The sequence below is a fragment of the Oreochromis niloticus genome, linkage group LG20 (genome assembly GCF_001858045.2).
Source record: "Oreochromis niloticus isolate F11D_XX linkage group LG20, O_niloticus_UMD_NMBU, whole genome shotgun sequence".
NCBI classification, from domain to species: Eukaryota; Metazoa; Chordata; class Actinopteri; order Cichliformes; family Cichlidae; genus Oreochromis; species Oreochromis niloticus.
Window position 1 is genome coordinate 25654594 of NC_031984.2, and position 26013 is coordinate 25680606.

At 39.3% G+C, this 26013-nt stretch overlaps 1 protein-coding gene across 2 annotated transcripts; it reads left to right on the forward strand.

Moving 5' to 3' along the window:
- Positions 1–7467: 7467 nt before the first annotated feature.
- Positions 7468–25772, forward strand: si:dkey-72l14.3 (Glyco_hydro_56 domain-containing protein). 2 transcript variants are annotated; one of them, XM_019349635.2, is made up of 7 exons: positions 7468–7864; positions 17724–18357; positions 20060–20308; positions 20894–21040; positions 21356–21442; positions 22486–22668; positions 24362–25772. In XM_019349635.2, exons 2-7 carry the CDS (start codon positions 17782–17784, stop codon positions 24746–24748), a joined length of 1629 nt encoding a protein of 542 aa, XP_019205180.1. In that variant the 5' UTR covers positions 7468–7864; positions 17724–17781; the 3' UTR covers positions 24749–25772. The 2 variants fall into 2 exon arrangements, with proteins under 2 accessions (XP_019205180.1, XP_003444877.2); XM_003444829.5 differs by having other exon boundaries at positions 7468–7851.
- Positions 25773–26013: the final 241 nt, after the last annotated feature.

The following is a 26013-nucleotide window of genomic DNA, read 5'->3' on the forward strand; positions in this document are numbered from 1 at the left end:
TCTGATGTGTGTGTGTGTATACATGTGTGCACGTGTGTGTCCCTGCTCATCTATTTGCTCCCTCTGCCTTGTTCTCTCTCTCTCTCTCTCTCTCTCTCTCTTTCTCTGGCCATCAGAGGGAGCTCCCAGGCAATAAGATCCACAACAGTCCACCTTCAAGTCATTTCGATAACAGAAATAATCTGTTTACACTTCAAGATGTTTGCCTTTACTGTCAGATGCCTATTATATATATAACATTTGTGGATTTTGATGCTGAAGCAATAGCATTCAAACTGCCACAAATGCCCAGTAATGGCTTCTATTTAGTAACGAAAGGACCGTTATGGACAGAGCTGCAGCGTTCACACTGTGTGGCACCTGATGCACAAAAGCACAAAAATGCTGACAGTGTTCTGTCCTTGTTCACAGCTTATCTCAACAATGGTGCCATTGCTATATATATATATATATATATATATATATATATATATATATATATATATATATATATATATGGAAGAAGGACGGTAGTATATGTAGTTTATTGTTTTCCTTGATCATTTTGATGCAATTCACACATTGGGAATGTCACTCTCACTGCTGATAATGAGGTTCTCAAATCATAAAGACAATAGAACAATACAAAAACAAAAGCAGTGTGTACAAACACAATGACACGGCTTAATGTGGATGGGGAAATGCGTTCCTGATTTGAACTGAATTGCATCAAGAGTGGTGACAAAAACATTCATTTTGTGAGAATTGCATGAAAGTGGCTGAGAAAAACCTAAAACCCCACACCCAACCTGAGTTATGTTAGTGACCATGTCCATCCCTTTATGACCACAGTGCACCCATCTTCTGATGACTACTTCCAGCAGGATAACAAACCATGTCATGTGGCTGAGATCATCTCAAACTGGTGTTGTTGTCTGTACTCGAATGGCCAATAATCACCAGATCTCGTGCCAATATCATGTCAGTATGGGTCAAAATCTCTGAGGAATGTTTCCAGCCCCTTGTTGAATCTATGCCACGAAAAATGGCTAATAGAACGATGTCATAGCCTCTATGACTGTTTGAAGGTGGTATTCAGGTACAAAACAATACCCAGAGAGGAGCATCTCAAAAAAGGTCTATACAGTGAGAAGAACACTTAATTTTTTATACATGGAAATGATATATTAAACTAATATGAAATAACAACACTTCATATTAAATAACTTGCTGTTCTTGAGGAAATAAACACCACCTATCAGTCTGTATCATATTTTGCACAATGCGAGCAGTAAAAAGCTGCACCAACATCCAATAATGGGCTAGCCGGGGAGGTCTAACAGCTCAATTCATGCCCTGCACGCACCTCTCAACTACAGTCACCACACTTGAAATGTCTGCATGACATTGAATGCACTCACACAGCTACCACACTGAGTGCCAGTATGGAAGTGAGTGTCTGTAGTGAATAGATGTTTCAAAGAGAATCCCCACTGAGTGAAAATCCCAGTCAAACCATTCAAATTTACAACATAATTCTCAGAGCCTGCCACACAGTACATGTTTCCTGCTTTCACTAAAAGATCCAGCCTCTGATTTCTGATGTTTTTTCATATATTGTACTTTCTATGCACTATACTGTTGCCATTTTAAAGTCTATGCCAGTTTGAATAACCACTGAGATTTTATCAGCTGATCAGGCCCCAGGAGAACTTTGACAAGAGCAAAAAGGAAGGTTCACACATTTCAGAAGACCCTCATTAAGACAGTTTCATGCAGCTGATCTTGATATCCCAGGAGCATTACTCTGTGAAATGCACCGAGACACCATTGTCCATTGTTGTTCATTTAAAAAGCAAATCAAACCCTGCACTGATTTCACGCCAGCACTGAGAAGAGAATCGTTTCTGTCTGAGCTGGTACATTCTGGAAATTACCATATTTTGCAAATGTCTAAGTAAAATGTTCCCCCTCAAAGCCATCCATGACCGTGATGGGTGCAGTACTGAACGGCACTGTGGTGCTGTGACAATAAGTGTGACAGCCTTGAATTTACTGGAACATAGAAAAATGTTAAATATGTTGGACTTTGGTAAAAGGTGACATGTACTGCAAGCAAGCTACCAAACTAGCAGCTGTCACCTTGGTAATGATGTACACAAATCCTGGATTGCACTACAACATTTTTTAACATGTGTTTTCATGATCAGCACACTGTGGGATGACCATCTCATGATGTCATCAACTGATTTATGGACGTCATCATTTTGGCCATTGTCATCTTTCTTTCTTTTTAAAAAAAAAAAAAAGAAGAAGTTAATTCTGCATCCCTGAATAAGTCACAAGTTGGAAATTCCGAGTTCCCAGTCAGAAATTTTTGTGGAACACCAACTTAAACCTGTGCTGTCAGTGTTGTGTATCACTAAATAAGCCACCCACAGAGCACTGATCAGGCTCCAAAACAAATCCCGTTTTTCCTCAGTTTTTCCGGACCACGCTAACTCAGACGTGACATCATTCCTGAGTTCCAACATTCAAGAGTTATTTGGAAGACAGCATAATTACTGTGGATGCAACATATCTGTATGAGAGGGTGGAAGTCTGAGTAATCACCTAACAGTAGGATTGCACCAATTCAGATCTTTCTATTTCCTTGACTGTGGGTATCAGCGAGTAGCCCACAACTATAAGACCAAATCACATTCAACCCATATGAGAAATAAACACTATACATCCAAGAACAAATATTTACTGACTTGGACTTGAATACATTAACTGTATAGGTGTTTTACAGTGAAACGGAAACATATAAATAAAATGCAAAGTCCCTCCTATGTGCAAACCATATTATATACATGATAAATGCATTAAAATGCTCCAAATGACACCCTGACCACAAATACTGAAGAGAGTTTCAGTTGTTTCATTTAGACAAAGAGATGAGGAGCAGACATCTAACAGCCCAGAAAGCACCCAGCTGTTAAAAAACCCACTTCACAGAGCCTTAACAACAGGTGGATTCACCTTTTTTTCTTCTAAATTGACTCCTGTCAGGTACAGCCGTTATGAAAGAGGAAATTAGCACTAGAAACAAAAATTTTTTTTTTTGCACTCGGCTGTAAATGTGTTTTTTTTCTGCTCCATTCCTGTTCTGGGCTCATTTTTCAGATGTTATTGCTTGCATAAAACCCTTCTAACACAATTTCCATCCCATGATTCAACATGTCTTTACAGGACCCAACCCAGCATCCCTCTCTGTTATATGGGCAGACGCTTAATGACATAAGTGTTTTATCAATGACTCCCACTGTGCAAACTAGAATTCGGGGTAGCGTCTGCATCCTGGAGATGTTCAAATACCACAGAAAGACACAAATTATTTGATATTATTGTATATCATTTGTAAAAATCTTTGCATTGACAAGAATCTTATCCACTGCTTCTGACAGCCGTTGAGCTTGGGATCTTGGGGTTCTTCCAGCTGTCAAATCCCAATTTAACCCCAGCGTGCTCAGCAGTTTGAGAAACACTGGTTTAACCTTAAGGTATTGCTGGTGAACTGCACATAAGCTGTGTCCTCCGAATGCTCCATCTGCTTCACTTTAGAGAGGGCAGAAGAACTCGTCACGCCAGCATAATACATAGTACAACACGCCGTACGTGTAAACACGTCTACCTGCGATATACATGAAACCAGACGAGCAATGAAAGGAATCAAAAGAAGCACTGGCATAATATAATAGAGTCTAAAAACTTTATTAAAAAACCCACAGATGTGTTATGGCCGCAGGCATGCATACTGTACATATAAATTCACACCTACAGTTTAACATTGGCACACGCAGTATCACATAAGTAGAGCTGCAGCTATGATGGTTGCTGCTAAAGTTTCCTTATTTTCCCCCACATGTTCATCATAGTCGGATCACTGTTTTAAATCAAATACATGCAAGCTTTATCAAAACACTTCATATGTAACTAATTCAACTGTAGGTATATGTGGTTTTTAGAATACTTAATGTGTACCTGAGGGACACATTAAGTATGTTAGTAGCTTTGATAGCCACCGAATGAGGATGAGCTCACTGATCAATAATGGAACTCATCAGCTATGACAGCATGCAAAATATAATGAATAGACGAGTAGATATAAACTATAATTAATGATTCGTAAACATTATTAATGAGTATTAAAGTTTAATCAAATCATAGAAATTTAATTTCAAACATTTTTTTGACAAAAACCCCACATCTGGACTCAAGAAGCTAAACTCAGGATCACGTGGTTCCCCCTCCTTCCTATTCAAACTCAGAATCAATTTCCTAAAACACACAATTTTTGAAGAGTTAAAATTAAATGCTAATTTTGCTCAAGTTGGCTACCCCTGATTCTCAAATATGAATATTTTCACATCAGGGTGGTACAACCAAAACAGTAATCAATTTACTCTTAGGCTCTCATATAAAGAATCATATTTTTGGCTCAGGGTTAGCCTTTTGGTTGGAGGTAATGGCACTTTTCATTTTAATGTCCCCCAGCAGAGCTCTGAAGATTGGCTTTGAAACAATCGGCACTTATTCGTTCATGCAGCTGCAGACTAAAACAATATTTCAGGCTCCCACGTCACTCTGTCACCAAACCACAATATCAGAATTCACTACACAGAAAATGAGTCAGTGAAATACTTCCCACTTCCTGTATCAGTACTGGTATGTTGATTCAATGAGTACCCAACTACTGTACTCATTTGTTCATAGACTTTTTAAAATTAAAATTAACAAAAAAGTGCGACTGACCAACAAGTCAGTCTGAATAGTGATTTTTCAACTTACACTAAGGCTATGGCTACTTAAGCAAAAGCTTAATATTCTCAGCACATGAAAAGAACTACATACACAAAACAATTAGCCTAAGTTTTCTCATCCAGGTGATCCAAATGATTATCTTTATATTAAAGCATTATGAAAAGCTGCAACAATGTAAACAGGCTAAGTATGTAGTTTTGCTGTTTTATTTTTCTGATATGTTCACTGGTGTGGTCCCTGACTGTCACGTTTTTCAGCTTTAAGCAGTGTTTCTCTTTTCATTTTTGTCTGACAGTGAATTTTACCATAAAATTTAAATATTATTGGTGGAGAAGTAAGGAGATGCTGCATGTCTTGCCGAGATAGAGATTGCGCGAATGCAGTTTGCGCCTTTGGCACGCACCCTGCAGCGAAAGAAGACGATCCATTTGAATCAGCAGGTAAAAATGATCCTCAGGCCACCGGTTCTCTGTTGCACAGTGAAAGTCTGAGGAGCACAAGTGTATGTTTTAAAATATATAAAAAATCTTCAGTTTTTCAGGTGTATTTTTAACATTAATTTATTATTTCTTCTCAAATGAGGAAGTGACTTATTTCGAGCTAAGTATTCACGAAAGGTATGATGTGTATAGCACAAATATTAGGTAGCTGACATGCTGCTGTGATAGCTACCATTTCCCAGCATGCATTTAGCTTTGGGGTCATTACCTCATGTGTTATAATATTTTTTTTTTTAATGAAACAAAAGTATAGATGTGAGTATATATGTGTAACTTTTCAAGTGTTTTATGCAGGTTATTAATAAAAAAAAAAAGAGCATTGACAACAGCATCCCTATGAGCACAGAGATTTAAGTGATCTATCAGGACTGGAATGGAACAAAACCTCAGAAGCATGCAGAAGAGATACAACAACCGGAGAACTGAGAAAGTCAGGAGCACGTGACACAGATACAGCGCAGATACTGAGATAAAGATACACAGCATGGCATGTGGTGGATGCTTTTATCCTTAGCTCCCCACAGCGCGATGCGGGAATTTTTAGTGCAGAAGGCCTCAGTGGGAATTAGCAAAAGAGGTTATAAGATGTAGGATCAGCTATGTATCAGATACTGTAAGCAATGCACTGAACTCCACAAAAGTACGCCTTCACAATCAAGATGCAGAATGAACGCTCATACATAAAAGATTATTCGATATATGGTATTTTCAGAGTTGTAACTCGGTGGTAAATTATTGATATGTTTAGAATGTATTCATCATAAATGGGGTTGCATTTAAATTGTATGAATTATATAACAATAACAACTAAAAAACATTAAAACTGTTGAAGAATTCCCTACTAATCCAATAATTTTATAGTTGAATTTCCCAGATTGGCTTACCCAGCAAAACTAAGACCTAATATTTAAGGGCTACCAATTCCTATCCTATACAAATAAACAAAGAGAGAGGTAAACTAGGAGCGGGGGAGGATGACACAACCTGAATTGCAAAAGAAAGCTTCAAATATTCTAAGAACGCTTCGTGCAGCATGAAAAGATACAGAGCCTTGGACTACACAAATCTATAGACCAACAGCAAGAAGAAAGGGGAATTTACAGAAGGAGTAAGAGAGAACAGGTGGTATTCTTTGACCAGGTTATTAGCTATTATGTGCAGTGACAGCCCTAATGGAAAAAAATGACAGGTAGCTAAAAAGAGAGAGATGGAATGTGAAAGGTATGGCGCCTAAATAAAGGGCTGGGATAGAAACATATAAGCGATAAAATGGAAAAAGAAAAAACGACAAAGACAATGAAGAAAAAGATGATGGGGAGAGGACTAAACAAAGGAACGAGAGTGGAAAATTGGAGGATATAAATGCACATTTTTTTTCATGCAAGTGTAATCAGCCTCAAATACAAGACGGGCCAGTCCACTGATCCATGATTTATCCCAAGTTAGATTGAAAGTGGCTTTTCATATGTGTTCATATAATCACGTTGCTACTATCAGTCGAGGATTAGTGTTGTTGACAGGGTCCGTACATACCTGCCCACCTCGGGTACTTGAATGATGTTTATCTACTTTCTGCTCACTGTTTCACACGTGAGCACAGGAAGAAACATAGAGAAAGAGGACACAGTAGTTTATTTCTGCATCACACCAAGCCAGACAAAGCTGGTGTCTCCCTGTGAACCCTAGATAAACAGGGATCAACAGAGGTAAGCGTAGAACAACAGAGTCAAATGTGGAAGAATCAAGATTAGGGAGAGAGGGATTTTGGTGGGAGGGAGTGAGCTGGAGCAGAGGGATGGCTAAAGGAGGAGAGGGGAAGTTAAAAGGAAGTTAAACAAAACAAATCGTGTTTAGGGTAGGTTAGAGGACAAAAGGTGACTGAGGGGAAGAGGAAGAGGAGAAGATAGGAAGGATGAAGAGGGAGGACGAAAAGACGGAAGACAGGTGTGATCCTCCACAGCTCGGGTGTTTATTCAGCCAAGAGCAGCAGCGGTAGAGCAGGGGATTATGGGATTACAGTCGGTGTCACTGGTCATGTGAGTCGACATGGACGCCATTGACCCCGCTTACTTTTAGTAAGGAAGCTTAAGTTGGCTGTGAAGGCGAGGTCAAACATGCACGCACATGCGTGCGCACACACACACATTCACACACACACTCTTGCCCACGCATCTTTCTATCTGGCGAATGCACCGTCAATGTCTAGCCTCTCTTTCTGACAATTTTTTTTAACACTTTTATTTTCTTTTTTCCTTTCTTTTAGATTTTCCAACCCTCTATTTCCTCATCCTGATACATATTCCCTCTCTTTTCAAATGTGCTGTGGAATTTTGTAATTTTGCTCCCTTCCTCGCACTCTCCCTTCTGGATGTCAGACTTTTTTGCTGCATGTTATACATGCACAGCTCATCCATGCCATCGCAAATCCAGTGGGATTCCATGTTTTTTCTATATGGGAGATTAAGGAGTAAAACTGAAGACAGAGGAATCAAACATTTTTGTGCAGGAAGAAACTCTCACATTGTCCAGTGTGTGAGGACTAAACACGGGAACAATGTTGGTCTTGGTAAGTTTGTTTGGTAAGTTTATTTATTTAACATGAAAAAAAAAAAGAATGATTTAAACCAAAATGCAAATACATTTAGCAAAAGCATGTATTTGAGGTGCGGGCAACAATATTTTAGCCTCAAGTTACTATATCAACAAGTTGATGGTATCAGGTAAAAAGTTACGTGTAGTTTAGCAGTAGTTGGTTTCACCGCAGTAGTGTCTGTGCAGAAACTGTACAACATTATGATAATTTTTTACAATTTATTAAACAAAATCTGCAGATCTGAGTTGCATGCCATTCACTTAGAGATTCCAGGATAATGTGCATAATATTTTGTCATTTTACACACTAGAACTTTGAGTAAATGTAGAGTAGCCATCACTGTTACATTAAGAAAAACTTCTGTGATGTAGTTTAAAAGTCCTACAACAAATATGACAAATATGTAAGCACAAAAAATGTATTAAAAGTTTATAACACTGTAAATAGTCGGGAGCAGATTTGGGCATTTATTAATGTATTTGAAATTCTAAAGTTTTATTTAGAGACCCATAATTGAATGCCGCATATCAGTAGTCACTAAAAATACTGGTAAATACTGATACAATTTAACGATGTACAAGGTCGTCACTGGAGAACTTTCAATTGTTAAAGAGTATTTTAACAATAAATGTCCTGATAGCTGATCAATAACTCGTTTTCATTAATCAATTTAATCTTGTATTTTTTTATATCCAACGTGTGATTCACATGTGTGGTATCTTATTATATATAACAAAAATATATGTGTCTCTATACATTACTATTTTGTATTGGGCCCCTGTAGTGCATCAAAGTATGTCTACAAATTCAGAACTGCATTAGACAGTTTGCATTTCAATAATAATAATAATAAGGGCCAGCGATCTTTTTTTCTATGTAAATATATAGATATTGCTATAATATTTTAAAAAAGGTCTTTGAGGAACATTAACTGCTTAACAATAATCTTTTTCTTTATTTTGAGTGTTGTATTGCATTAATAAGTAGCACGACTCCTGAACAAAAGCCTTCTCAGTCGGTAGTCATTAGTTCAGGCAATTTTTGACCAGCTGTTAAACTAAAATGTATTCATTTAAAGATTTGTTTGTTTGTTTTTAGTGCATAATAAAGCACCTTGAGCTGCAAGGGAATGAATGTTATAAGTAACAGAGGTAAACCTGAGTAAACACAAATATGTGGGGCGATCGTGGCTCAAGAGTTGGGAGTTTGCCTTGTAATTGGAAGGTTGCCGGTTCGAGCCCCGGCTTGGACAGTCTCGGTCGTTGTGTCCTTGGGCAAAACACTTCACCCGTTGCCTACTGGTGGTGGTCAGGGGGCTCGGTGGCGCCAGTGTCCGGCAGCCTCGCCTCTGTCAGTGTGCCCCAGGGTGGCTGTGGCTACAATGTAGCTTGCCATCACCTGTGTGTGAATGGGTGGATGACTGGTTGTGTAAAGTGCTTTGGGGTCCTTAGCGACTAGTAAAGCGCTATACAAATACAGACCATTTACAAAAGAACACCATTTATAATTAACAGACTGCTGTTTGGACACCAGGAATGCCAATGCATCTTTGGGTCACCTTCTGCTGTTTTAAATGTGCCATGTAAATAAAAGTGACTTGACCTTTAGAATAAAAGTTGTATTTTTTGTACACACAAACAAGCTGCCTCTCAGTGACACCAACAAAAGCAGCAGTCATTCTGAATGTTTACCAATGTCTACCAGGAAGGACTCACATTAGAGTGAGTCCCCACACTAAGTGGCTAACGTTAGGCAACATCCGTGGTTAATGATAAGTGGGGAAAATGCTCACCTTCAGAGATTGCGTGTCACCTTCTTGAGGTCGTTGCCTGCTCTCTAACCTCTAATGTGGAAGGCCGGATCCATAAGCTTAGAAAGAGACCAAATTAGTATTGAGCAGAATTGAGTTGAGCTTATTAGTGCGGCTTTCCATAACATGATAACCTGTGCCCCCCACCAGGGGCCACAGGTTATCATGTGGCCCCATGGGGAAATATATTGCCCACCCCTGCTCTAACCCTTTAGAGTTCCTGCCCAACGTGTGTCATTACTATCATCATATAAATAATTGAGTGCTTCGTATGAATGGGTTTTTTAATTGTTACTGTGGTTTTGGCTGATTTCCTGTCCGAAGTGAACACTGTCAGTATTTGTCTTCATTGAGCAAAAGTACATCAGGACAGACTGGACAGTGCAACCATAAAAGATGAAAAGGAACTAGTTCCTAAATATGTAAAAAAATATGTCCAGTATTTTATTGTTATTGAAGTATTCAGCCACTGCACAGCTGAATGAGATTTGGTTGCATTAGCTCACGATGGTGAAACTGTAAAACTGTTTTTCAACTACAGTGCAACAAAAGAGGAACTGACCCACGAATACAGCAATAAAAATAATGCACATGTGGCCTAACTATTTTTTGCACAGCTACAGTATTCTTATTTCAGTAGCATATTGCACTTATGGGCAATAGAAAAGTATTACAGCTGCAGTGGGGTCATTGTAAGTGCAGTATGCAAGAAAATAAAACTGTTCCCACCATTAAAGGTAAAAAGGACAGCGAGTTTCTAATATGCAGACAGTCTGTTGTCCTGAACTGTAGCCAACTTGAAGTAGTCAGTGCCAAAGATAGATATCAAGTTACAGTTGCCAGGTTTTTAAATGACAACTAAATTTAATATTTTACTCTGTGTCTTGTTCTAATTAACTTTTTATTAATCAAGTGCATTTTTTAATTGTTTTTTTTTTTTTTTTTACCTTATTTGATGATGACAAGATCAAATCTGAGTCTCAGCAGGTAAAAATAACAGATTTCCTTGTGTGATTGGCACAGCATGATAGCGTTCACGGGACACGAGCAGACAAATTAAGTGTGAGATAAAAAAAAAAACTCAAGAAACACATCAGAAAATCACGGACAATGATGGATTTATAATAAATTCATTAACTCCATTGTGGCTGAAAGACCCAGTAAAGAAAGGAAACATTTTATGAATAAAACAGCAGTGTAAGTAAACTATAACAATCAACTAAAAGGAAATCAACCTCCCCTACACACAAAGCATTAATTTTCTTTTTTTTTTCTGTGCAAATCTTTTGTGTAATATAAAGCCGACACAGGAAATGTAACCCTTACAGCTGCAGTGCTTTTACTTGCTTGTAGAGGTGGAGGGTTCAGCATCGCAGACAGCAGAAGAGTTAACATAAACAAAGGCTTATTGACGACAGATTAGCTGGATAACACATTTACCAGTCACTACTAGCAGACAGACAGGGATTATATAGAGTATTATGGGATTATGGTTATGGTAAAAATAAATGAATAAATCAGAGACCAGCTTTGTAGTACCAAAATACCTTGAAACAATAACGTGTGATTGGGAGTCCATGGTGTAAAATATACATTACATCACTTAATGCAAATGCTTTCAGTTTTTCACCACTGACACACCTTTTGAAAGACCTTTGGTTGCATTTTAGAGTGAAGCCCACAAATTGTTATGAAAATATTTGGATTATATGAGGTTCCAGGAAATTTTACTGGGTGTCTGCTGTTAGAAGCTAAGATGCATCAAAAACAGCTGGAGGAAAAAGTGCATTAAAAAAGGTTTCGGAGAACAATAATAGTTACTTCTTATTGTCTTAACTGCAGGGCACTGCACTGTGTAACCTTTGACCTCCTTGGAATTATGCATTGATATCTTATAGTTTGTTTAGCATTTGTATCGTATAGTTTATACATCTTATTTACTCTGGCAGGCCAAAAATGGGTCGCACACTCCAATATTTTGTTGGATTGTATTGGATAATGCATTTATTTGTTGGTTGCAGTTGCAGATCATCTATAGTTTGATGACTTTGATGGCAGACATTGAACATGGCATTGTTTTTAAAAACTAATGCTGTGTCACATTCACGTCTGTACAGAGCTGCGTTAATTTTGCTTCAAGATCTTGTTTTGATGATGGGAGAGTCGGACCATTGAGTAAAGTCTTCTCTAGTTCATCCCAAAGATTTTTCCAGATTAAGATCTGGATTCTGTGATGGCCAGAACATGATGATTCATGCTCCTAAAGCACTCTTTCACAATTTGAGACCAATGAATCCAGCTATTGTCATCTTGGATCATGCAGAAGCCATCAGGGCACTGATGGACACACCTGTAGAATAGGTATTCAGAGTCAGCTAACTTACTTTTTGAGCATCACCTTTTCCCGCTGCACCCTATCAAATTCAGAATAGGCTGACTGATACGTGGTTTTCTTAAGGCAACACAGCTGTTAAGGTCCAATCCCTTGATATGTTTTCCAACATGACTCTTGCTAACTGCATCACTTAGAGTTAAATGATCTGTAGCCAGCGGAAATGTATTCATCTCTGCAGTAACTATCCATTTCCCTGTTTGGTTTCTCAAAACCAAGTGGTGATTTCTATTTTTTATTTTTTGGTCACGCAGTTTAGTTTACCTTAAATCAATGAAATGCCTTGAATACCTTGTACTAAAGCAGGAATATGATGAATTAATATAAATGATTCATTCTGTCTCAAGTGAACCAAGCCTTCTGCACGGCTGTAATGACTTCTGTGAAACTGTCCAAACCTTGGATCATAAAGAGGTAAATCAAAGATGGTTTAACAAAAAAATATTTAAAAAATGTAATGGTTCAAGATGGAACGACCATCTTGAAAGTTGAATGAGAATGGCATTTTCTTCTTTTTTATCACAACGAAAGTAATCTATAAGCTTTATTATTTCTTTATATATCATTAGAAGTTCGTCACTATTGCAACTTTAATTATGTGCGCTCAAGTACTGTATGTGACTTTGCATGAGTGCTGGATTTTTTATTTTTATTTTAATCAGGCAGGCATTTTCTGATTCATATTGATGGTAAGAAAGATAGCTGAAATTTTCAGGCTTTTACCTTTAACACTTTTGAGGTATTCAAATTCAAACTTTCAGATTTCAATGTACAGAGAAAGGCTTGAATCTTTTAAATAATTTGATATGAATCTAAAATTCCACAGCAATCTTTATCAATGTTAACATTTATCAACATTACATTTTTATGCAAATCTGAGATAGTTCAGCAGGAAATGTTCTCCAAATTGGCTCATCTGAGATGGGATAAGATGTTAAGTTGCTGTTTAAAAATAAATTGGTGAACTACTGGAGTCTGTTTTCTCTGTTTTTCACAAATGCACATAGTGTAGCTTTCTATCATAGCTGTGCAAACACTGTACTTTGTGTTATTTGTTAAAACGGGGGTGTGTGCAGACATCACTCACGCTCCAGTTTTGTTATGTTAATTTCACATTTCTTACTCGCTAAGTCGATCAAATGTATCGAAAATTAAAAACGCCAGATGTATAGAAGTATTGAGGGCAGTGGATGCTGTGACATCCTTATGCATTTATTTGCAAGCAGCATATTAAATGTTGCGGGAAGCTGGTGGCATTTAAAATTCTACTTAGTCCCCAGCAGGCACTCAAATAGTGGGACATTTCCCTTTTTAATGGCTTGTTAGAGAGTATGCAGCTATCTGTGCTCCCGAGAAGAGTTGCCACTGCTAACAAGCAATTGTTGGAACATTTTTCACCAAAATGTGACAAGCACCTGGTGAACAAAAAAAAAAAGAAAACGTCTGGAAAACACAAGAATGCAGCAAGCCCTTGTTAACACAGAGGAATGGGACACAATTTGATAAAGTGAAGTAAAACTGACAAACTTCCTTTAACTTATTGCAGATTTCTCTTGTTAATTTAGATTTAAACTGTAAAAGGATGGCACTCGTTTGGAGAGGATTACCTCTTACAAAAGGCCTAACATCCAGCTAAATGACACGCTTACCTTTGTTATACATACTAATAGGCTCCTGAAGGCTTTTATGTTTGTTTAAGAGCCGTCGTACTCTTAAGATTAGAAAGATTAGCCCTTTTCGTTATTATTTATGTGCACACAGTCTGTCAGGTTGCTTTGCAGTTTTTAACTGTACAGCTGCCAGAACATGTTACTGTGTATCAGTACAATTCACTGCTCCGAAAGACCAGACAGTATTTTTGTTTTATTCCAAAAGCTCCACTGGATAAATGGTTTTCACCCTACCTTGAAACAACCCCTGGCAGAAGAGGTGCTGCATCTCAGTAGGATCAGCATAAATGCATAAAAAGAAAACAATTGAGTGCAGAGACATGCACTAAATAGACAAAAAGTATCTCCTAATTCTTGAATTCACGTGTTTTCAGTCTCATGGCAACAGGTTTATAAAAATCATCTAGCCATGCAGTCTGCCTTTACCAACATTTGTGTAGTAATGGGTCATTCCTAAGTGCTACTAGATATTCCATAATCAACTGTAAGCGGTATTAATGCAAATTAGAGGCGTTTAGGAATTACAGTAAGTCACCCACAAAGTGAGGGTCCATGTAAAGTTACAGCGTGGGGGTCACTGAGTGCTGAGGTGCATAATGCATAAAAGTCACGAGTGCTCTGCTGACTCAATAACTGCATCGCTCAAGATGTCCTTTGGCATTAACATCAGTACAAAAACTTTATAGCATGGGTTTCCACAGACAAACAGTTGCTGTAGGTGTAATGTGTAGGTGCCCCAGTACTGGCTAATAAATACACATGCTTCAAAATATGGCACCAGCATCACTTAATATTTTGATACATATAAAAAAGTGAGGACTGCAATCAGTGAAACCAGCTTCTCACAGTGCTTTCTTTGGGTGTCCTGCATTGATATTGGAAATCCCAAGTTCCCAGTATCCATGGGACCATTTCAATGCCCTGTATATACGCACTGTATATAAAAGATGAGCATTGCTTCTTGGTGTGACGAGTGTGCTAATGTGTAAGAAACCCCTGGCTCCAAGAAATCTATGAGGAAAAAATGACTCCACTTCTTAATTTATTTAATACTGTAACAGCCTCAAGTCTTGTTGAACACAGCATCATTTTAATTTAGTAAATTATACTCCAATTTATGGTAAAATAGACCATAAAGCAGGGTATGCTTTAGGGTATGGCTACCTTGTGTGAAGTCTCTGAGTGCGCATAGATTCACAGACAAATCCACCGCTGGCATGTCAGTCCTGGTCCAAGACGAGGGTTTGGAGGCAAAAATTTTATGACTTAAAATGTCAAAAAAAACCAACGTGTAATATATCCACTCCTTATGCCAGAGCACAGATGCAGTGATGTTGTCTAAAGTCACATATCTCTGCATGCTACCAATTTAATAGACAGTTTGCCTGGCATCTTTACCCCCATTAAAAATTTATATTTTGGATTTATATCGTGAGCAGATCTTGGTGCATATCTGTGTCAGTTCACACGGATAATGATGCTATGGTGTCACGGCAGAAGTATTCCTCTGCCACTTTTAGCAATGCAGAGTCTCCCTCCATTATCAGTTTTTCTGCCTACACAAAAAAGCAACACAAGTGCTGTTTTCAGTTCTTATTAGCTCATATCTTGCGCTGCCTGCTGAACAAGAACACTCCTTCAGAGTACGACAACAGTGTCTCTCCCTCCCAATTGGACAAATGTTTCCATGGACAGTTCTCTATTTTCCAGGTTTTGTGTGTGTGTTTTGTTTTTGTTTTAACAAGAAGCTGCAAGAGATCTTGCTCTCCCCTCCTTTTCTACAGAAATGTAAAAGGATACCCGGGCATTCATAGTTCATTATTCCTGAGCAAGCCACTCACCCACACCAGTTTAGACTTTTAATCACTATATTCTTATAGCAACTACTCAAATAATTCAAAACTTCATGCACATTCACTGGCAGGAAGCAAAAGTAGCACCCCTTGTGCCGCTTCGAATTGTGTTAATCTAAAACAATAAAGCGTCCCACAATAAAACAAGTGAATCTTTAAAGGCTGGGGTTCAAACGTGTGCTTAAATGTGGTCCTAGACTAACTAGACTTGAATTTTCTCCCATATCCCCCCTCAGTTTCCTCTAGCTATCTGAACTGACAGGATAATTTGGTGCATATATTAGCACTTCATTACGATCCAAATTAGCTGAGTGAGTCACACAGTGGTCACACTGAATAGAAATTAAAATGTGACTCATAAAGTTACTTTAAAGAGTGTTAAAAATGAAAAAAAAGTATTTTACTCCATGTTAAAGATAGCAAAAGTATTTAAAAGTGTTTATAGCATCAATGAATTTAAGGGTGAAATAAATATTTGAAACTTCTTATCTACTCTCTCAGAACCAAACACTCTTGTAACCTAACAAGATTCTCAACTACTCAGCGTAAGCTGCTGGTGCCATGTGTGTTTGTGTGTTCAGCATTTCAGTGAGTTAATCAGAAAAAGACTGTATTAAGCTTGCAGCAGACATATCCAAAGATGCTACGGGTTTGATTGTGGTCTCTTTCTGAGAGCAACAGTGAGTTACAGATGTGACCTGTTGGTCTCAAGATCTCGTGCCTGCTTGTTGCAATGGTTTTTGAGAGCTCCAGCAAGCAGTGACCTCCAGCTTGCACTGGGGTGGTTTGCAGCTGAGCATGAAGCGGATGAGATGAGAATTAGCACCTCCATATCAGAGGCCATGGTTTTCAGCCAGAAAAAGGTGGAGTCCCCCCTCTGGGTTGATTGAGTTGCTGGCTCTAGTGGAAGAGTTGAAGTACCTTGGGGTGTTGTTCACAAGGGAGTAAAGAAGGTTGTGGGAGACTGATAACAGATTGGTGCGACGTCTGCAGTAGTGCTGCACTGGGAAGAACTGAATGTGAAGCGAAGTTATCCATTTACTGTTGACCTATACGTTCCTTTCCACACCAGTGACCAATATAATACAGACACAACCGGTGAAAACGAGGTTCTTCCTGGGTCTCCCTTGGAGGTAGGGTGAGAAGCTCAGTCATTCAGGAGAACTCAAACCAATAGTAGGCAGTTGAGGTGGTCCAGACATCTGATTAAGATGCCTCCTGGGCACCTCCTTAGTGTGTGTGTTTTTGGGAATCCTACTGGCAGGAAACCCCAAGGCAGAGCCGGGAGACATGATTATGCAAATTCCTCGGTGTCGTTCCAGTCGAAATGGAGTAGGTTGCAAAAGAGAGGGGCATCTAGACATCTCTGCGTAGACTGCTTGAAACCCTGCGACCCAGAAAATGCATCTATGAAAACATGTATTTTACATTCTAAGTGCTGTTAGTGAATGGGCATTTTGTCAGTGTAAAAGAAGAAGAGCAGGTTTTGTACAATGTGACTGATACATGAAGACTGAATTTTACCATTTAGACCTTCAAAAAGCCTTTTCAGCATTTCTGACTGATCATAATTAGTACTGGTTATTAAGTGCAGTCAGCAAAGCTTATGTATTAACAAATAAGATCAAAGTTTCCCATCCTAACTGTTGCAACAAAATGAATACAACTGTGAAAAAGATGGCCATCAAGCCAGTTACAGTCCTGAGAAGATGCAGTGTCAGTGAACACATCTGGTGAGGGGCGGTGGGTTTCTTTCCATCTGGACTTTCCTTGTAAAAAAGAAGTTATATCAGTGTTTAGCGTCTCTCACCAACATGTGGTGAGTGTTCATGAGCTCTAGCAGATGGGTAAAGTGCACCATGAGGGCATCATCAAACAAGTGGAAAGCCAATTCAAATGTTTACATTCATGTTTAGGATCCACAGATATCTGGGAGAGGTTATTCCACAGTGACAATTCTTAATGTTTCAAGTGGCTCTAATGAGCTCAAATTACCAACAACAACTAACTGACAACAAATAACTTGTTCATCACTTGCTGCATACAACTTGATGGTGACTTTGTTTAGCAACTGCATCTCTTTATAGACTAAAGTTTAACTCCTGCTTTGTGTTTTCCAGGAACATGATTGGCTGTGAGGGGCTCAAGGAGACGAGAACCTGAGAGGGAACTGCTTCAATGGCGTGGACCGAGCCACGGTCTCATCATGACCCACAGCCAAAACCAAAACTGAAACTTTACCATCTCAGAACTCACTCTGCTTCTTCATCAGCTTTCTTTTTCCTCATGATTGCTGCCTTTGCTGGCATCTGTACAGCTGCTCCACCCCGGCCAGCTTTCCCCCCTCTCCTGTCTGGACAGCCTTTTATTATCTTCTGGGGTATCCCTGATTCTTCCTGCTCTGGTCGGCCAGATCCCGGCTCTTTCGGGATGGAACGGGACGGCCGTGTCGCTGTCTTTTATGAAGATACATTGGGGAACTACCCTTACTTTGTAGATATAGACACGCCAATAAATGGGGGACTACCACAGCACACACGGCTGGATACTCACCTCCAGAAGATGAAGCAGGACTTAGAGGAAGCTTTACCTGCCCCAAGGTACCTTGGTCTGGGGGTACTGCGTTGGGCTGAGTGGGTCCCTCAGTGGTCGAGGAGTCGAGAGAAGCAAGCGTTATATGTGGAGGCATCAAAGAAACTGCTTAAGGGTTTTTTTCCTAACTGGACCCCTGCAGAAGTGGAGAAGTGGTCAAAGGTAAGGAAAATCCAGGGTGGTACAAGTAAAGAGCCACTATGTCCAGAAGAAAAGAGGATGAAAAAGTAAAAATGCTAAGACGAGTTCATTTTAAAGTTCAGGGCAAACCGGCAAGAAGCCAACTTTGTTTTAAAAAAAAATGTTTGATGAAAAATGCAAAAGAAATGCTGCTACTAACAGCCCCACTATGGTCTATTTTGCTTTTGGTCATCACACCAAAGTTGCATCATTAAGCTGGCAAGATTTTAAAGTAACAGTGTAATAAGCTATAAAGAGAAAGACGATGAGGAAATGTGAGGAAGGAAAATGTAGAAGAAAGTCAGACTGAAAATTTGGTACTTATCTCGTGAGTGTATTTTATGTGATGACTCACTTGGACAAAGTGATCCTTGGCATCATTTTGTAGCAAAGAGATTATCATTTAATCCTCAGCGTGGCCTTAGAAAATGCACGAGTTGCATTAATTTAGACAATTTGTGTAAACATAAATATGTGTAAATAAGATATTTTTATTATACTATATGATTTTTAACCACATATTCACAGTTAGCAACTCTAAGCAGTTGTATTTATGCTAAAATGATTTCAGATGTATTTGGTGTGATATCAAGGCCAGCATGAAAGAGGCGTTTTAGTAAAGGCAGGGAATATTGCTAATAAAATGTCGATAAAACTATAGTTTACCAACTATTTGTAGTAATTTCTTAATAAATTATTTTTAGGTAATGTATTTTTTAAAAAAGAAAAAAATATTGCTTTTGTTCTGTCGTAGGTCTCTTCCTGTAACATTATAGTTCTACTGGGTAAACAGTGGCTGGAGACTGCAGCACAACCAAAACTATACACCCAAACTATCTCTTACAATGTACATACAAAGAAATTCATATTAAACAGACATTTACATTAACTACTTACATTCAGTCCAGACAGAACCTCATAGATTTGAAACAGAAATTCAGAAATTCATAGTTGCTCCAGGAAAGTCATTTAAATTGCAAAATGACAGAGGCACTCTGTGACCTAGCTTTTACACAGGAATATAACCAGGATGCAACCAGCTGGGTCGAATCCCCTATTGCAAAGAAATGTGTCACAGATGAGTTGTGTTTATCAGTGCATTGGCCTCTTCTGGGGAGGCCAGTCTATCACCTATAGTGTTCCATTGTGTGGTTTTCTATCCAGCCAAGCTTTTACTGTATTGGCAGTGTGTTTGGAATCATTATCACACTCAAAAACAAACCTGATGCCAATTAGATGCTTTCTAGATGATACTGTGTGGCTAAAAAAAACCAAAAAACCCAAATCCTCAAATTTGTTAAGGACACACTGCACACAAGGCTAACATATGCCAAGTTTTCTTCCAATAGCAGTTTAGGAATCACCTTGTAGGTGCAAAAATACAATGTCATGTCTTGCAAACTGTGTTATATTTGGCATTTTTCATAGATACTAAGAAATAAATGATGTGCTTTTGTAACAGACTGCTAGTAACAAAATGCCAAAAAATACTGCTGATACTCCCAAGAAGTCCTGTTCATTCATCTGATAACAGCTGCTTGTACATTTCTGTCATCTTGTGGTATATTTTGTTGTTTATCATGAAATAAAATATGTCGGGATGATGATGTGCCCAAAGTTTTTTTAGACAACAAAACAGAAATTTCGCTCAAAATACATAAAAGATCTGCTCATGTTTTCACAGGTGGACTTCGAGGCAGCAGCCCAGTCAGTAATGATGGAGACTCTACGGGAGGTCAAAAGGATAAGACCCAAAGCATTATGGGGCTTTTCCCCTTACCCTAGCTGTTACAATAGCGACCCAACTCAAACCATGTTAGCCAATTACACCGGCCAGTGCCCCCCTGCAGAGATGGCTCTTAATGACGAGCTTTCGTGGCTATGGAAACGAAGCTCTGCCCTCTACCCTCTCCTCACCCTGGAGAAGCTGCAGGTCAGTAACTTTTCCACGTGTATGTTTTAGGTGAACAGTTTTTGTTTGCTTGTAATTGCTATTATGTATTGCTATTATGGCCCACCTTTAATTCTATGATAAAAACTATGATAACAGAAAACATTGTGTTTAGGGAGCACTGAAAACCTAATCACTGTCATGTGTACTTCAGCTTGTCTGTTAGACAAGCAGAGGGAAAACTAGGGAGAAGAGAACAAGTCCCAAAAACTGTTCTCCAGCTCAGTCTCACTTCTTGGGCTGTCAAAATCTACCCGACTGTAGAAAGGCAGCTCCTAGTGTAAAACCAAAAAAAGAAGAAGGTCACGTCTGGTTTGAAACCTTTTACCTGTCAGAGTTAATGCATGCCAACATCTCTGTGAGCTCAGAGATACAGTACCGAGAAGAGCCAAAAAAAACCTGAGTGTTTTTGTATTTGACAAAGACCATCCAGTTTCAATTCTAAAACGCTGCGCCGTAAACACATGTCCACGTCAAGAAGAAAACTGGAAAAGGAGCTTTGATCACCACAAGATGACACAGTTTATTTCTGTTAAAAGTGTGTGCATTATGTTTGCTTTTTTATAGAGTGGGACACCTGGAGCCAGGCTTTTTTTATCCAGTCAAATAAAGGAAGCACTACGAATATCTTCTGCGAGCGGGGCAGAGTTTGACCTTCCAGTATTTCCTCTTGTTAAGAGTGTTTATGCCTCAACTAACACTTTTTTATCACCGGTAAGACAAAAGATACGAGGACATACGCTTGTAGTGCACAGCAAACATATTTTACTTAAATAGTCAAGCAAAACATAAATAGATGAGGTGCAGAAAATAATTCCAGTAACATATTCCAGTTTAAAATGTAATCTCAGAAAATGTGTTTTTCTGTTGTTCCACAGCTTCCTTATGGGATTATGATTCATGGTGTAATAAACAGATACTTCCACTGTAATATGCACTATATATTACAAAGCTGGAATGGGGGGGAGCCATTGTATTGACCTTTCATATCTTAATTTATTGCACATTTTCTTCTTCTTTTTGTTACAGGCTGATCTGGTCAGCAGCATAGGAGAAAGTGCTGCCATGGGAACAGCAGGAGTTGTCATCTGGGAGAGAAGTGAGACTAAAACAGAGGTACACACTGTGCATAAAGACCACAGTATGCTCTGCACCCTTATTACTTCTGAAAAAGATGGGACACTGTGTGAAATATAAATAAACAGAAAACGATGATTTGCAAATCTCATAAACCCATATTTTACTTACAGTAGAACATAAAAATATGTAAAACTGTGGAAATTTAAGAAAAATATTGGCTCAATTTGAATGTGATGGCAGGGGTGAGGGCAGCAAACGTCTAGAAAAGGGAAACATTAGGTTAATTAGGTTAATTGGCAACAGGTCAGTAACGTGATTGGGTATAAAAAGAGCATCTTAGATCTTAGAGAGGTGGAAAAACATTCCACAGCGTAAAACTGTGAAGACTTTTAGTATCGAATCATCTACAGTACATAATATCATCAAAAAGAGTCCAAAATCTGGAGAAATGTGTGGGTGCAAGGGACAAGACCAAACATCAGTATTGGATGGTCATGATCTTTGGGCCCTCCCACTACCCTGAATTACAAACAGGCTCGATTCTGTCATGGAAATCAGTGCATGGGCTCACGAACACTTCCAGAAATCATCGTCCGTGAACACAGCTCACACTGCCATCCACAAATCCAGGTTAAAGAGATATGTGAACACGATCCGCATGTCCTCTCCGGGCCAAAGCTTATTTAAAATGGACTGAGGGAAAGTGAAAAACTGTTCTGTGGTCAGAGGAATCTAAATTTGAAAATCTGTGTGGAAGAAATGGTCCCGTGTCCTCGGGACTGAAAAGAAGCAGAACAATCCAGCTTGTTATCAGCACTCAGTTCAAAAGCCTGCATCCCTGATGGTATGGGGGTGCATTAGTGATGGGAGCTACAACCCTAAATCAGACACGAATAGGACAACAGTCCTCTCTCAAAAGTCCAGCAACTGGTCTCCTCACCTCCCAGACTTTTGTGCATATATTTTTATCTCTGCATTTCAACTTTTGTGGTGTGCTACACCGCTTTACTTCATAAAGGAAACTTTCAGAGAGTTTCTTCCATTTTCCTGCTTACATCAGACTGCCTCTCTTTTCCCAGAGAGAGTGCCAGGAACTGGCTGAGTTTGTCCGTAAGGTCCTGGGACCCTACTCCATCAACGTTACCACAGCAGCTCGACTCTGCTCAGCCTCCCTTTGTCAAGGAAGAGGTAGATGTGTCCGTCAAAATCCAGAAAGCTCTGCCTATCTCCATCTCCCACCGCCATCCACAGTGGCTGAAAAGGTGAGAAAATGCTACTTAAAGCCATTTAAACTTCGGCTTCCTGCATGTTCAGAAATGAACTATGTAGTAATCGCAGTGAAATCATGCTTGTGGAATAGCTGACAAACACATTGTGGTACCGGAGGCTATACAATAAAACCTAGATTTCTACAACTGATTCACAAAGTCTGCTTACTGTAGTTTACAGGGACGCAGTGATGCACGTTCCTAACCTGCTGCATGTTTGAAAAGTTGTAAACATAAAAGCTAATTTTGAAAAAAAAATGAAAGAAAACCAGGTATGCTTTATCAGGGGGAATATAAACTAATCTCAGAGGGAACAAAAACAGCAGGGAGTTTGACCGCTTGAGGATATTCTGTGTTCAACAGACAAGAAGACGGCAGCTAAGATGCAAAAGAGGTGGATCCAGTGGAGTCTGATCCTCCACAATAGGAACACCGTGTTATTTCTCTGTAAATGACTAGATCAGGATTTCACAACACTCACTACACACAGTTAGGTGCATACACCTCATGGCAATGATGCTTTTTTGTAGTTTTGCCTCTGCTCACCATAACACTGGATTTTAAATCAAACAATCAACACGTGATTGAAGTGTAGACTTTCAGCTTTAGTTCAGCTTTAGTTTTCGAAAAATTTTGCATTAACTATTTATGTATAGCCCCCATATTAGAGGCTCTATTATCAAAAAGGCAGACTAATGTAATTTTAAATATTATATTAATGATTGTTTTTAACACTTGGATGAAAATCAATTGGAGTTTGAATACTAAAATCCATGTACATTACCCAGCGCTGTGATTCCTCCCTTGAGATGCTCTGTTATCTTTTTACTGCAGTCATCTTCAGCTGCTGCTTGTTTTAGACTGTCTGTATTCAGTTTATTCCTCCGTCGCTGATAATCACGCTCTGTTGGGTTGAGATCAGTTGACTGACTTGTTGCTTAAAGAATCTCCCATTTCTTTGCCTTGAGAAGCTCTTGGCTTGATTTTGCAGGACGCTATGGGTCATTGTCTATTTGCACTATGAAGCGCTGTCTGATCAGTTTCTCTCCTTCTCCACACTTTTCTCTTTCCATCATTGGGAAGAGAAAAGTGTGGAGAAGGTGTCATGGTTGGTTAGCTTCATCTCAGTCTGCGTGCTTCTGGGGGGGGAAAGAAGTAGGCAAACTCTTTTAGATGTTTCCTGGCAAAGTCTGACCTGAGCCTTCTGGTTTTGAGTGCAATCAGTGATTTGTGCACATTTACATTCGGGAAGGTGTCTCTTGAGTGGGCCTTCACAATGATGTATCTACCTCCTCAAGAGTGTCCCTTACTTCATTAGGTATTGTGAAGGAGTCTTGCTTAACCTGGGAAGTAATTCTGGCATCATCTTCTTCAGTTGGCTTCATGATTTTTAAGCTGAGCTGGCCTGGGCATGGGCTTCTTTTTAAAAATGTAGCAAATCGTTGATTTGGTCATTGCTTAAATATTTGTTAGCTCTTCTTTGTTTGTCTCATATTGACAGTTTCAGTCAAAAGCTATCAAGTAAAAGGTTGAGACTTGGAAATGCCTTCAGATCTATTGTCTGATCTATTGAGTAGTTCTTAAAGTGCAGAAAACTTTAGACCAATACTCCCAATAAACTGCAATATTTCCTGTGAGAGTAAATACAGTAGTGTTTGTTACTGATAACATAATTTTCTGCCATCAGTCTCAGGTGGAGGCAGCGAAAGCCACGGATCTGCCGGACACAGACACTAAGACAGCTGAACCGGATCCAGCTGAAATCTGGAAGAAAGACTTCCAGTGCCAGTGGTATAAGACAGAAGACCAGGATGTCTTAGACCTGCAGTCTCCCAAAGATGGAGTGTCTCTTGGAGGAACACTGGAAGCAAACGCTGGAGGTGCAACAGAGACTACAACTGCCACAACAAAACGTGCCTCTGTGACAGAATTTAGTGGGAGTAGCACAGCTGGTACTGGAATTCCAGCACCTTCACTGGAAGCATCGACAGATAAGGGTACCAATCCCCCGAGTGCCCCAAACATCACCGTTTTGCTGTTGCTGGTGCTTGGAAGCCTAAACCTGGAACCTTAAATTTTGAACTGAACAGCCTTCCTCTTGGAGGACTGCACCAAAACCACATGTGTGAGCCCTTCTGAAGTGCCCTTGAGCAAAACATCCAAACCCTGTCAGGTGCAGATGATTAACCAAGTGTGTGATCTGAATGGTGCATCATTAAGAAAAGGACAAACTATGACCAGAGTTGAGGGTGAAGACCTACCACTGGTTGTACCAGCAGATTCAGGTTACACTGACTGGTTGGATTTAAAGAGAAAGGAGAAATGACTAATAAGCCAGAAAGTTATCCAACCTCGCTACGCACTGGTAACGTTTGTAAGCAGTAAAACTGCTTTGAGGTTTGTCTGTGCATGTGTGTATGGCCAGAGAAGACCCCAAATACTCTGGCTCCCCTTGTATTTCAAGAAATGCGTCAGGTTAAAGGGGCGGTTCAAAAAGAAATGTTTTATTTTATCATGAAATAAAAGAACAGAAGAAAACACACAAGCAAAAATGTCAGTGACTGATTTCATATGCATGTAACGAAGGCTGCTGTTAGTTACGAGTGTAGGTGATCCATGGTAAGGGTAAGAGCAGAAGCCTGGGCAATAAAACCAGAACTATTCACATCCCTGAGTCATGGTCCGGGTAAGTGAAATGTCACGTTCTTTTCTTATTTTGGGAAGCTCAACTTTGAATCTGCTTTTAACAGGGAGTTTATTTAAAGCTTCACATGAAGAATTTAAATGCAAATTTCCTACACAATGAATGTGTATCATCCTTGGGCTACATATTTACCATATTAACACACACACACACACAAAAAACTCACTTAAGCTTTACATATCATAAATGTTAATACTGCTGAGATGCAGCACATATTTTCTGAGTGCTTTGGCCTCCTCTGCCTGAGTTCTGCAGGAACTACACTCCTCCACACTGGGAAACCATCACTGTAGGAAAAGCTCAGTTGTAAAGAATAAAATGAGTGAAGGCACAATTGGTTTGCCATTTCACATTCAGGGTCACTGCATTTCAAATCTGGGCTACGTCCACACGTACACGGGTATTTTTGAAAACGGAGATTTTCCGTTTTCGTTTAAAAAAATAATCCCGCCCACACGTAAACGCAGAAATGAAGGAAAACGCTGCTAGGAACATGCCAAAGCAACAGGTGGCGATATATTCCTAACCGTGTAGAAATGTTGGCCAATCAGAAGTCTAGAAGCCTCGGTAGGAAATAGTAAACAAAGATGGGGCATAGAAACAGAACCGAGTCATATGTGTGGAGGGACAGTAAC